Raw genomic sequence first — 13,583 nt, 5'->3', positions numbered from 1 at the left:
TGACTAGAGAGTTGTGAGCAGTATGGCAGAAATGACTGAGGGCTGTAGGGGGAACCTGGAATGGAGTATTTAGAAATACTCAAGCCCTGGGGCTGTAGGGGAAACCTGGAATGGAGTATTTAGAAGATACTCAAGGCCCTGTGGGCTGTAGGGGGAACCTGGAATGGATATTTAGAAGATACTCAAGGCCTGTGGGCTGTAGGGGGAACCTGGAATGGAGTATTTAGAAGATACTCAAGGCCCTGGGGGCTGTAGGGGAAACCTGGAATGGAGTATTTAGAAGATACTTAAAGGGAAGTGAGTGAAATTAAAAACTGAGTTGTTTTGATGTCATTCAGAACAGATTAAAAAACAGGCTACATGTTTGAGGAAAATCATTTATTTAATTCTATATGATAGAAAGTCAAAAGCAGTATCTTAGCTAGATGATTAAATGAAAAATAATGGTTTGCACAAATCAATAGGACTACATTAGTTCATGTTTAAATCAAATCATGATGAACTACTATAGAGACCAAAATGGGAAAATAAAGATAATAATTATAATATAATTCTCCTCTCCTGTATGTTTTCTATCTCTGTAACATGTAACGGTATAACATTATTACTGAACCTGTAACAATAATGCCTGAAACCTCAACACCTATCATTGATCTGTATAGACATGAAAAGTTAAGGCATTTACAATGTATCAACCATAATGCTACACAGTATATGACCAGTATATGACTGCTGCTTAAAGCTGCTGAATGAATAATACAACACACATTATATTAAAACACATTCCAATCAGAATAATACATGTATCAGTTAATAGATCACATTTGATCAAATGCCACTATTGTTCCAGCAGGTGGAGCTACAATGTAACAACATACAGCATTGTGACTCACAGTTCTATATTAGAATTCCATGAGTTCCATTCTGATGGTTGTTATGGTGATCAGGTGATCTCAGCCTCACTCTTCTTCAACATGATCACCTGTTCAACACAGAAGTAGTTCATCAGTGTGGCCATGTATTTACTTATCCAATACAGAACCACTTAGAAATGGAAATCATATCAGATGATTTACTAGTCAATACTGTGCTACTTAGAATCCTTTCAAATTACTTCAAATGAGGCTCCTGTTTATGTCCAGCTCTCCCTTATCAATACCAGGGATATTTACTAATTATCAATACCAGGGCTATTTACAATTTATCAATACCAGGTCTATTTTCTCCTTATCAATACCTGGGATATTTACTCCTTATCAATACCAGGGATATTTACTCCTTATCAATACCAGGGATATTTACTCCTTATCAATACCAGGGATATTTACTCCTTATCAATACCAGGGCTATTTACTCCTTATCAATACCCAGGGCTATTACTATTTATCAATACCCATGATATTTTCTCCTTATCAACACCAGGAATATTTACTCCTTAATTCCTGGGATTTGAATCCTTATCAACACCAGGGATATTTACTCCTTATCAATACCCAGGGCTATTTACTATTTATCAATACCCGGGGCTATTTACTATTTATCAATACCCGGGGATATTTACTATTTATCAATACCCGGGCTATTTACGCCTCATCAATACCTGGGCTATTTACTCCTCTTACTTCTACTAAGAGGTAATATAATATAGTACACTGTGTTTAGAATACCATATTGTGCCCCTGCAGCTGTTGTGATGTAAGGTAGAAACTCACCTAATTGGTCTTGGTGGGTCTTCCTGGGTACCCTGGTTTCCCCTAAACAGACAGTCATCAACACTTTAAACATGGTTCAATCAGAGCTACAGTTTTCAACAATTTACAACATGGTTCAATCAGAGATACAGTTATCAACACTTTAACTTCACAATATTTTGACAGTTTTGGAAACTTGAGTGTTTTCTATCCTATTCTGTAAATTATATGCATATTATACGATCTGGGCCAGAGAAAATGTCCGTTTACCTTGGGAACGTTATTTTAAGAAAATAAAAAATTGACTCCTAGCGCTAAAAGGTTAACCTCTTTAAAAAAATATTGTCAAAATATTGTCTGTGATAACAATAACAATACTTATTCTGCAGGCGAAAACCTGATCAAATCTAACCCGGAAGTGATTATTATTTTTTTTATCTGTGTTTCCTGGCCCGTCTTTCTTCCATTTAAAGGGGTATCAACCAGATTCCTTTTCCAATGGCTTCCTCAGGCTGTGTCCAGGCTTTAACATAGTTCAGGCTTTTATTTTGAAAAATGAGCGAGATGTTTCAAAAGTAGTCAGCTGTCCTCTGAATGTTTCCTGCGCGAGAGAGAGGGCTCCCCATTTTCATTTTCTCTCCTAAAGAATAGTTATGTCCGTTGAAATATTATTGATTATGTTTGTTAAAAACAACCTGAGATTGATTATAAAAAACATTTGACATGTTTCTACGACCATTACGGATACTTTTTGGAATTTGACGACTGGAACAAGGCTTGGTTCTCTCAACATAATTTTTTGTGAAAAAGTAATATTTATCGAACAAAAAATAACATTTGTTGTGTAACTGGGAGTCTCGTCCGAAGATTAAAGGTAAGCGATTCATTTTATTGCTTTTCTGACTTCGTGACCAAGCTAATTTGGGCTAGCTGTTGTAGCATTGAAAGCTACAATCAACAAAGCTTAAATTTCTTTCGCTGTAAAGCATATTTTAAAAATCTGACACGATAGGTGGATTAATAACAAGCTAAACTGTGTTTTGGTATATTTCACTTGTGATTGCATGATTATAAATATTTTAATAATAATATTATTTATAATAATATTTATGCATTTGGCGCCCTGCAATTCTAGCGGTTGTTTAGGAAAGTGATTCCGTAAAAGGATCCGTAGCGCAGAGAAGTTAACAAGAAGATAAGCTTTATTTTGATGTCTTACACTTATATTTTTGTGAAGATTGAATATTGATATTTCTGTAGTTTGAATTTGGCGCGCTACAATTTCAGTTTCAGCACCACTTAAGTGTAAAGGACCACCCAGTTTATAATGCAGGTTTCAGCACCACTTAAGTGTAAAGAAGAACCAGATAATCTGAATGTCAAGGTTTCTCATATTCTCACCTGTCAACAGTCATCCAGCTCTCTGGTGATTCTCCTTCAGAGTTGGTACACTTGTAGAGTCCTTCATCTGACTTGGATACTGCAGGATGGTCATCTCTCTGTAGTCTCATCCTGATGAGGGATCCATCTTTGTAGAAATCAGCTGTGAGGTTAGAGGGAGTCCCTGATATCTGCAGCGCAGAGTCACAGAATCTCCCCCAGTCACAGGAAGGGCAGGACTCTCCAGGATCACAGCTCCAGCTGTATATAATATATAAACATCATATATAAACAGGTCTCTCCAGGATCACAGCACCAGCTGTATATAATATATAAACATCATATATAAACAGGCTCTCCAGGATCACAGCTCCATCTGTATATAATATATAAACAGGTCTCTCCAGGATCACAGCTCCAGCTGTATATAATATATAAACATCATATATAAAACATAACATCAGCTGTCTGAAACCAGATGAACCACTAAACACTATAATGTTAGTAGATGGTGTTTGTGACATACCATGTACTGTGATGTTGACAGCATTGCTGTGTTCTCCAGACCCAGACTCACACCAGTACACCCACTGTAATGATGGTATTAGTGACACGATGCATGAAGACCCTTGTTGTTTTCCCCAGTCAGTATTACACTCTGAAAGGATTCCTCTCTCTGTGTTCCTCACCACTCTCCATCCAGTAGAGTTCCCCTGAACCTCACAGCTCAGAGAGACAGATTCATATTCAAAGAACTGAGATCTGTCAGGACTGACACTCAGAGAGTCAGGAAGAGAGAGATCGAGAGAGAGGAAGAGGGAGAGACAAGGTCATGAAGATGAGCTTTTGACTATTTTAGCAAAGAAATAAATGTTTTCATACCCGTGGAAGACGGTCTGATATACCACTGCTTCCAGCCAATAAGCATTCAGGCTGGAACCCCCCCAGTTTATAATGCAGGTTTTGGCACCACTTAACAGTGTAAAGAACCACCCAGTTTATAATGCAGGTTTCAGCACCACTTAACAGCCAGCTGGAGGAGAGGTCCAGCCAGCTGGAGGAGAGGGTCAGCCAGCGGATGAGCAGGGTCAGGCCAGCTGGATGAGAGGGTGAGGGGGATGGTGTGTGATAGAGAACAACCCACTAGAGAGGTGGCCACCCGCAGAGAAGCCATCAGAACAGCCCACCTCAGCCCCGACAAAAGTCTGGACACCATAGCAGAAGTCCACCTCTGACCATAGCGTCAAAATCAGATACATGAAGAACCCAAAGCCCAGGGATCTCACCCCTGTCAGCCACCCTGACAGCCCTCCTAACGAACCCCCCACACCCCACTGAGGACATACACAAGACACAGATTGTACCCTTTATGGACTCAAATGGGAAATATGAAAATAAAACTTTCCCCAAACATAGTGTGTCTGAACTCTGGTGTCCAAACACCCAGTGCGCCCTAGACCTTCTTCTGAGGACCAACTAGGTTCACGCCAGCTACATAATAATAATAATAATAATAATAATAATAATAATAATACACAGGCACAAATTACCTGAGGGCCCAGCAGGAAAGGGTGGCCACAGCGACTCAAGGGAGTGATTGAAAAAGCTTCTTCCACTTTCCCCAAGTGGTTATCTCCACCCTGCTACCACGAAAAGACTTCCACCCCATACAGCAGGTAAACACAAGTATTTCCTGTGACTGTGCCTCAAACCCAAATGTTTTCCTGGCCCACCACTTCACCTGGACTTGAACAGCCTCTATGACCAGGTCACCTATACAAGGCAGCAGTGCCACCTTCGCCCCGGACTCTAAAGGACATCGCTCTCAAACGCAGTCCCAAACACTTCACACATGAGCAACAGATCAATAGACACCCCGCCCAGACCTGCGAGACCCCCCCTGGACCTACACATAGAGGACCCAAGCCGAGAGGACCTACATCCAGACCAACAACACCACACCAATCACACCCCCCCTAGCAACCATGCCCACACCCCATTTAGGCCCCCTCAGATCAGACATATGCCCCTCCTGCCCACCACTACCATAAAGAGCCTCAACATGGAAGTCACACATACAGTTGAAGTCTAGAGTTTACATACACTAGGTTGGAGTCATTAAAACTAGTTTTTCAACCTCTCCACAAATTTCTATAGTTTTGGCAAGTCAGTAGGACATCTGCTTTGCTGCATGACAAATTCATTTTTCCATCAATTGTTTACAGACAGATATTTCACTTATAATTAACGGTATCAACAATTCCAGTGGGTCAGAAGTTTACATACACTAAGTTGACTGTGCTTTAAACAGCTTGGAAAAATCAAGAAAATTGGTCATGGCTTTAGAGGATTCTGATAGGCTAATTGACATAATTTGAGTCAATTGGAGGTTACCTGTGATGTATTTCAAGGCCAACGCCTTGTAGACCTGTTACGTCCGTCGATGAATGAGACCAAAGCGCAGCGTGGAAAGTGTTCATGATTTTTAAACTGAACTCCAAACAAAACAACAAACACAAAACCGAACATAACGTTCTGCTAGACAGCAACTATGCAAAACAAGATCCCACAATCTAAGTGGGAAAAAGGGCTGCCTAAGTATGATCCCCAATCAGAGACAACGATAGACAGCTGCCTCTGATTGGGAACCATACCCGGCCAACAAAGAAATAGAAAAACTAGAATGCCCACCCAAAATCACACCCTGACCTAACCAAATAGAGAATAAAAAGGCTCTAAGGTCAGGGTGTGACAAGACCTCCACAAGTCTGGTTCATCCTTGGGAGGCAATTCCAAACGCCTGAAGGTACCACGTTCATCTGTACAAACAATAGTATCGCAAGTAAAACACCATGGGACCACGCAGCCGTCAAGCCGCTCAGGAAGGAGACGCGTTCTGTCTCCTAGAGATGAACGTACTTTGGTACGAAAGTGCAAATCAACTCCAGGAACAGCCAAGCAAAGGACCTTGTGAAGATGCTGGAGGAAACGGGTACAAAAGTATCTATATCCACAGTAAAACGTGTCCATATTGACATAACCTGAAAGGCCGCTCAGCAAAGAAGAAGCCACTGCTCCAAACCACAAAAAAAGCCAGACTACTGTTTGCAACTGCCATGGGGACAAAGATTGTACTTTTTGGAGAAATGTCCTCTGGCTCTGATGAAACAAAATAAACTGTTTGGCCATAATGACCATCGTTATGTTTGGAGGAAAAAGGTGGAGGCTTGCAAGCTGAAGAACACCATCCCAACCGTAAGCACGGGGGTGGCAGCATCATGTTGTAGTGGTGCTTTGCTGCAGGAGGGACTGGTGCTCTTCAAAGATGGCATCATGAGGCAGGAAAATTGTGGATATTTTGAAGCAACTCTCAAGACATCAGTCAGAAGTTAAAGCTATGTCGCAAATGGGTCTTCCAAATGGACAATGACCCCAAGCATACTTCCAAGTTGTTGCAAAATGGCTTAAGGACAACAAAGTCAAGGTATTGGAGTGGCCATCACAAAGCCCTGACTCAAACCTAATAAGAAAATTTGCTGGCAGAACTGAAAAAGCGTGTGTGAGCAAGAGGCCTTCAAAACTGACTCAGTTACACCAGCTCTGTCAGGAGGAATGGGACAAAAATTCACCCAACTTATTTGGGAAGCTTGATGAGGCTACCCGAANCTAATGGACAGTATATGGGTCATTCCTAGTTATATCCTGATCTTTCTTATATTCAGAAAGTATTCAGACCCCTTGACTTCTTCCACATTTTCTTACGTTACAGCTTCGTTCTAAAAGTATTAAATCGTTTTTTTCCATCATCAATTTACACACAATACCATTCACAAAACAGGTTTTTTTAAATATTGTTTGTATACAATTTTTTTTTAAGTGTTTAACAATGAGACATCAAGGACCAGTCAGAGATCAAGGACCAGTCAGACATCAAGGACCAGTCAGAGATCAAGGTTAAACTCACCTTTAGTACATTTTCTCCACATGTAGACACCAGCTAAAGATGCAAGAACTGCAACAGCTACAGCTATTGATAGACCAACAATCAACACTATGTATGATTTAGGAAACAGGTCATCTGAAACAGAGAAGTCATGTCAAACCATTACAACAGCACCTACATATATACTGTATAGGAAGTAAAGCATAATTTATAAATACTACTGAACACAGACCAATAAGGTCATCATCCTAGGAAACCGTCCTCCACTAACTAGTCTAACTAACAAGAGGTCTCAGGTGTTTGGGTTAACCAATGAAGACCTCACCAGGGACATGAATCTCTGTCTCCTTCAGGTGGTTGATCTCCTGCTGTTGAACTCTACAGGTGAACCTGTTGGTGTCAGTCTTGTTCACGGAGACATGTCGTCTCACAGTGTAGAGGTCCTCATCCCTGTGTTTCTCTGGTCCATCAGCAGGGAGGATGGTTCCAGAACTGTCCAGCCACTCCATTTCAGGTTCAGGAAACCAGCCTCCAGACTCACACTTCAGGGCCACCCCCCAGCCTTTAGTTCCATCAATAGATATCACTGGCTGAGATATAGCACCTACAGATACAAGATAACAGAGATCACTGGCTGAGATACAGCACCTACAGATACAAGATAAAACAGAGATCACTGGCTGAGATACGGCACCTACAGATACAAGATAAAACAGAGATCACTGGCTGAGATACAGCACCTACACAGATACAAGATAAAACAGATAGAATTTCCTTTCTTTTCCATAAAATGTCCAATGTCTGTATGTAGGTATAAAAAAGTCAGCGTAATGTGGTGTCATGACTTTCCCAGAGTTGGGCCGGTTTATGACTCTGCAGAAATGGAAATAAAATAATCCCTTTGTTACAACAGAGAGAGACTTTGTTTTTTCAAACATCAAAAGATTGGACATTGGGACATTAATTTTCAAATGCAAACGTCTGAAATGGTTGGTGGGGACCCAAACAATAATTATGTCATATAATTTGTTGTTTTGTGATATCATTAAGGACGGTATAACTAAAGAACTGTAACTCTACAAATGTATACGTCCCAGTTATCAGATTTACATCTAAATGTTGAGGAACTTATATGATTAAATATGAAACTATTTGTATATTATTTAACTATATTTGTGAGAAGATTAAATGTGATTTTAGCCTTCTAAATGAGATAATTGCGTTTCATATAAACTTTGCCAAGTCAGTAACCACACCCACATGAGCACAGACATTGTGGCAACTTGATGGAACGCCCCCTTTTTACCCAAGTGGGAAATTTCCATTCGACAAATGGTTTAAAACTATAAGACCAGAAAATGGCAAGACTCTCAAACTCTCTACACAAAAATAAAAAACTGACTAGACCGTAACATTCCTAGTCTGCAGCTGTAACGGAGTCTAGGAAACTCGACCGAAGACGGGAGGAGAACAAACTCTCACCATGTGACATTTCAAACTCTGAAGACAACCAGAGACTTATAACCACGACGATCAAGGACAGCTACATGTAAACTTGTACATTGCAATTTTTGTCGAATGATCGGTCGTTCATGTGCAAAGTTTACAAACGTCCCGATAGTTGAATTCCTTTGTCTCTCCCTTTCCCTTTTTACTTCTCTTTTGAATCTGCCATTTTGTGTAACAAGTCATCATATCGGTTTAGTCCACTAGGGACCTTTCATTGCATTGTGTTAGTAACCAATAACTATACCATGTGTGTGTTTATGTATTTCTATGTGAATATTTAGTTATGTAGTAAATAAATAATTAAGCCAATTTGTATATCGCTGATTCATCATTTATGGGTTCGTGCAGATATCCAATACTTTTGCGACGTTCAGAATGAGACTGATATACCAATTAATTAAGAACTGATTGATGACGGGTATAATATCGATATTCTGATATTCTTGAGTTAATTCAGGAAACGGTAACTCGTTAAATAAACTTTTCCCGTGGTGCCCCAGGTTACTAATGAGTTAATTGTTGCATCATTAATTTAATCATATAATAATTAAACGTTAGGTTCGATTTGATAAAATAGCACGTCATCACATTAATAGTCACGTCATGTACCATATCCTGTTGTTGACAATGGTATTGTCACAGAGAAACTGTTCTCTGATCCCATGTACCATCTCCTGTTATTGATCAAGGCACTTAACCCCCATGAAGTAGAATACCTGTTAGGCAACTATAAACACATAAACTATAAACACATGTGGTCAACCCAATTACAAGATTATGTTATAATACATTTATTGCATCAAATGGTTGTTTTATGCAACAGAATAGTATTTTTTAGAAGACTCATCTGTGTGTGTGGACTGAAAATGGGCCTCTGGGAGATTTAACACTGACAGTGAATTTACGATGGATTGGTGATGAAGACAACATTCCATAGTTAATGTTTCTGTTCTATATGGTACCAGGGAGAGATGACTCCAGGGCCAGATTGGTCTCTACAAAAAGAGTACTGTTTTTACAGCAGATATGGTCTGCTCTGAATTATTAGTAACTTTCATACAAATCTTAACCTTGTGACCATTCCATACATCTGTTGTTTGTCATGTAGACTGAAGGGGGTGTATCTTGGCTATAAAAGAGCTTTGTATCTTTGTCTCGGGGCTCTCAACGAATCATCTGAGGGTGATTCGTCAACCAGCCATCATTATCATAGAGAACTCAATCCATTCACTTTATACGTGTTGTATTGACCTGCTCCCTTATGAATAAGTGTATAAAGATTTAGTTTAAGTATGACTCTGACCTGTGTGATGATCATTTGATAGTAAAGAAATTAACCACCACAAGAGATACTGGGTGTGCAGGCTTTTGATTGCCCTGCTCAAACACATCAGAGACAGTTTATCAAGGTCCGGTTGAGCAGCTCATTTCTAAAATGTGGTTTGTTAGAGGAGGACTGGAATAAAAGCCTGTACACCCATTCTGTCTCCTGGAGGATGGCCGCCCACCCATTCTGTCTCCTGGAGGATGGCCGCCCACCCGTTCTCTCTCCTGGAGGATGGCCGCCCACCCAGAATGGGTGTACAGGCTTTTGAAAAGCCAACTGAAAATTATTCATGATTATTATTTGACCATGCTTGTCACTTATGAACATTTTTGAACATCTTGGCATAGTTCTGTTATAATCTCCACCCGGCACAGCCAGAAGAGGACTGGCCTACCCCTCATATGCCGGTTCCTCTCTAGGTTTCTTCCAGTTGTTTGGCCTCTAGGGCAGTTTTCTAGAACGTGGCTTAACCGCATTACTACGTTTGGGGGTTTAGGCTGGGTGTCTGTAAGTATTCGAGATTTAGCTGATGTCGAAGGGCTATATAAATAAATGATTGATTATTCTTGGAGGTATGGCCGCCCACCATCTGTCTCTGAGGATGGCGCCAATGCCGTCATTTTCTGGCATGGACGGAGATTGGCCGACTACACGTTCTCTCTGGGATCGCTACTTGGAGGATGCCGCCACCGATTCTTCTCCTGGAGAGTGGCGCACCATTTCGTCTCTGGAGATGCGCCCACCATTCCTGTCTCTGGTAGGAAGGGCGCCCACCTATTCTGTTCTTGAGGATGGTCCGCCCACCCATTTGTCTCCTGGAGGTGCCGCCACCATGTCTGTCTCCTTGGAGGGAGCCGCCACCCATTCTGTCTCCTGGAAGAGGCCACCATTCTGTTCCTGGATGGCCGCCACCCATTCTTCTCTCCTGAGAGGCGCCACCATGTTGTCTCCGGCGATGCGCCACCCATTCTCTCTCCTGGATAGATTGGTTGAAACCACCGTTGATGTAAAAATTCAACATTACAACAATTACGTTTTTATGCTTTGAAATAATTATCTTAGTTCATATATCGAAGACCAAATGACTATGGTGGCTACACATTGTTTTATTCACCTATAGAAATGTCCTAAATCATGTTCTTCATGAAATGTACCTTTTCTAGTTTAGTCATATTTATCTTAGCTACCTAAGAAGTGTTCACTACCTAAGGAGTGTTCACTACCTWAGAAGTGTTTACTTTGCAGGCTGACTAGCATCTATTGAGTTGCAATGTCCCACACATTGGATGGCCAAATCATCTGGAAGTGTCTACAAAACAAGTTTTGAAGAATCACATGATTCAATTCAATGCAATTGAACCGCATACCATCTAATACAATGGTGAAGTGAATCGATCATTTCGTCAAAAATAATAGTTTAAATGAATCATATGAACCGTTCATGAGTGTCGGTGATACGTTTTTTGGGACATGACGAAAACATTGATACATTCTAATAAAAGCTAAACTGTTAACCAGAGGGTAAAATATATGTTTTGAATTGGCTACCTATACCAAAGAAAAATATAAACTCAACATGTAACGTGTTGGTCCCATGTTTCATGAGCTGAAATAAAAGATCCCAGAAATGTTCCATTCGTGCAAAAAGCGTATTTCTCTCAAATGTTGTGCACAAATTTGTTTACATCCCTGTTAGTGAGCATTTCTCCTTTGCCAAGATAATCTGACAGGTGTGACAGGTGCGGCATATCAAGATTAAACAGCATGATCATTACACAGGTGCACCTTATGCTGGAGACAATAAAAGGCCACTCTAAAATGTGCAGTTTTGTCACAACACAATGCCAGAGATGTCTCATTTTGAGGGAGATTGCAATCGGCATGCTGACTGCAGGAATGTCCACCAGAGCTGTTGTCAGAGAATTGAATGTTAATTTCTCTACCATATGCCGCCTCGAATGTCGTTATAGAGAATTTAGCAGTATGTCGGCTTCACAACCGCAGACCGTGACCTCCACATCCGGCTTCTTTACCTGCAGGGTTGTCTGGGACGAGCCACCCGGACAGCTGATGAAACTGAGGAGTATTTCTGTCTGTAAAAAAGCCCTTTGTGGGGAAAAACTCATTCTGATTGGCTGCTCCCCTGTGATGCGTGGAAAGACAGAGGAGTCATTTCCATCCTGGCTGATACAGTGCATTCGGAAAGTATTCAGACCCCTTGACTTTTTCCACATTTTGTTACGTTACAACCTTATTCTAAAATGGATTAAATAAAAATGTTTCCTCATAAATCTACACACAATACCCCACAATGACAAAGCGAAAACAGTTTTAAAACACATACATTTATATAAGTATTCAGACCCATTGCTATGAGACTCGAAAGCTCAGGTACATCCTGTTTCCATTGATCATCCTTGCGATTTATCTACAAGTTGATTTGGAGTCCACCTGTGGTAAATTAAATAAATAAATTCAATTGATTGGACATGATTTGGAAAGGCCCCATAGGTGACAGTGAATGTTAGAGCAAAAACCAAGCCATGAGGTCGAAGGAATTGTCTGTAGTGCTCCGAGACAGGATTGTGTCGAGGGTAAGGGTACCAAAATATTTCTGCTGTATTGAAAGTCCCCAAGAACACAGTGGCCTCCAGCATTCTTAAAATGGAAGAAGTGTGGAACCATCAAGACTCTTCCTAGAGCTGGCCGCCCGGCCAAACTGAGCAATCGGGGGAGAAGGGCCATGGTCAGGGAGGTGACTAAGAACCCGATAGTCACTCTGACAGAGCTCTAAAGATCCTCTGTAGAGATGGTAGTACCTTCCAGAAGGACAACCATCTCTGCAGCACTCCACCAATCAGGCCTTTATGGTAGACTGGCCAGACGGAAGTCACTCCTCAGTAAAAGGCACATGACAACCTGCTTGGCGTTTGCCAAAAGGCACCTAAAGACTATCAGACCATGATAAATAAGATTATCTGGTCTGATGAAACCAAGTTTGAACTCTTAGGCCTGTATGACAAGTGTCACGTCTGGAGGAAACCTAGCACCACCATGATGTGTTGGTTACCAATCTAACAGCAGCATGGTAGAGTGTCTAGTGTTGGTTACCAATCTAAGAGCAGCATGGTAGAGTATCTAGTGTTGGTTACCAATCTAACAGCAGCATGGTAGAGTGTCTAGTGTTGGTTACCAATCTAACAGCAGCATGGTAGTTCCAAATCCCCATATTTTTTGGGGGTAAATATATATATCCCTACACGCATGCATACATATACAACATATATACATAAACACCATACCTATATAGACATACAATACTTTTTTAAGAATAATACTTTATTATTATTCCCGCACCCTACCACCGGATCCCTCCAATTGGAGTAAAACTAATAAACACTTCTGCTTTTACCTTCAATTTATACATCTTATACGCCATCTTACAGACAACAGTCCACTTTACAATAGTTCTCTCTCATTTGTTCTTAGTCCTTCCTCTATTTCTGTTGTCCCAATCCAATTTATTTCCAACTTGTAACTGTGCTATTTCACAAAAAGCATCCGCACCTATACACATTTCACAGATCCCGCATGCCCTACATTGTTTATCTGTTATTAAAGGAGAGGAGAGGAGAAGGGAGGAGAGAAGAGAAAAAGGGGGGAAAAAAAAAGGAGAGGAAAAAGCGAGAAGGAGAAAAGAAGAGAAAAGTAGAGAAGGGGAGGAGTAAAGGGA

At 40.8% G+C, this 13,583-nt stretch overlaps 2 protein-coding genes across 4 annotated transcripts in view; both read right to left on the bottom strand.

Annotated features, from left to right (window-relative positions):
- Positions 1-363: 363 nt before the first annotated feature.
- The window catches only part of LOC112073770 (uncharacterized), a 142,949-nt gene continuing 129,729 nt past the window's right edge, over positions 364-13,583 (bottom strand). Inside the window, exons 12-13 of the mRNA XM_070440274.1 lie at positions 1,668-1,754; positions 364-982 (exon numbers count right to left, since the gene is read on the bottom strand). Of these exons, the coding sequence (XP_070296375.1) occupies positions 960-982; positions 1,668-1,754 (110 nt within the window). The 3' untranslated portion in view covers positions 364-959. The remainder of the gene's footprint in view (positions 983-1,667; positions 1,755-13,583) is intronic.
- LOC112073766 (butyrophilin subfamily 1 member A1-like) overlaps positions 6,998-13,583 on the bottom strand; it is a 34,600-nt gene continuing 28,014 nt past the window's right edge. The window contains exons 3-5 of one of the 3 annotated variants that reach the window (XM_070440276.1): positions 7,637-7,662; positions 7,340-7,376; positions 6,998-7,149 (exon numbers count right to left, since the gene is read on the bottom strand). In XM_070440276.1, coding sequence (XP_070296377.1) covers positions 7,013-7,149; positions 7,340-7,376; positions 7,637-7,662 — 200 coding nt within the window. In that variant the 3' untranslated portion in view covers positions 6,998-7,012. The other 2 variants (XM_070440275.1, XM_024140998.2) reach the window with 2 other exon arrangements.

Source organism: Salvelinus sp. IW2-2015, unplaced genomic scaffold (assembly GCF_002910315.2).
Source record: "Salvelinus sp. IW2-2015 unplaced genomic scaffold, ASM291031v2 Un_scaffold2357, whole genome shotgun sequence".
In the NCBI taxonomy this organism is placed as follows: domain Eukaryota; kingdom Metazoa; phylum Chordata; class Actinopteri; order Salmoniformes; family Salmonidae; genus Salvelinus; species Salvelinus sp. IW2-2015.
The sequence above is the reverse complement of the archived record's forward strand: the minus strand, read 5'-3'. Positions and strand labels throughout refer to the sequence as shown.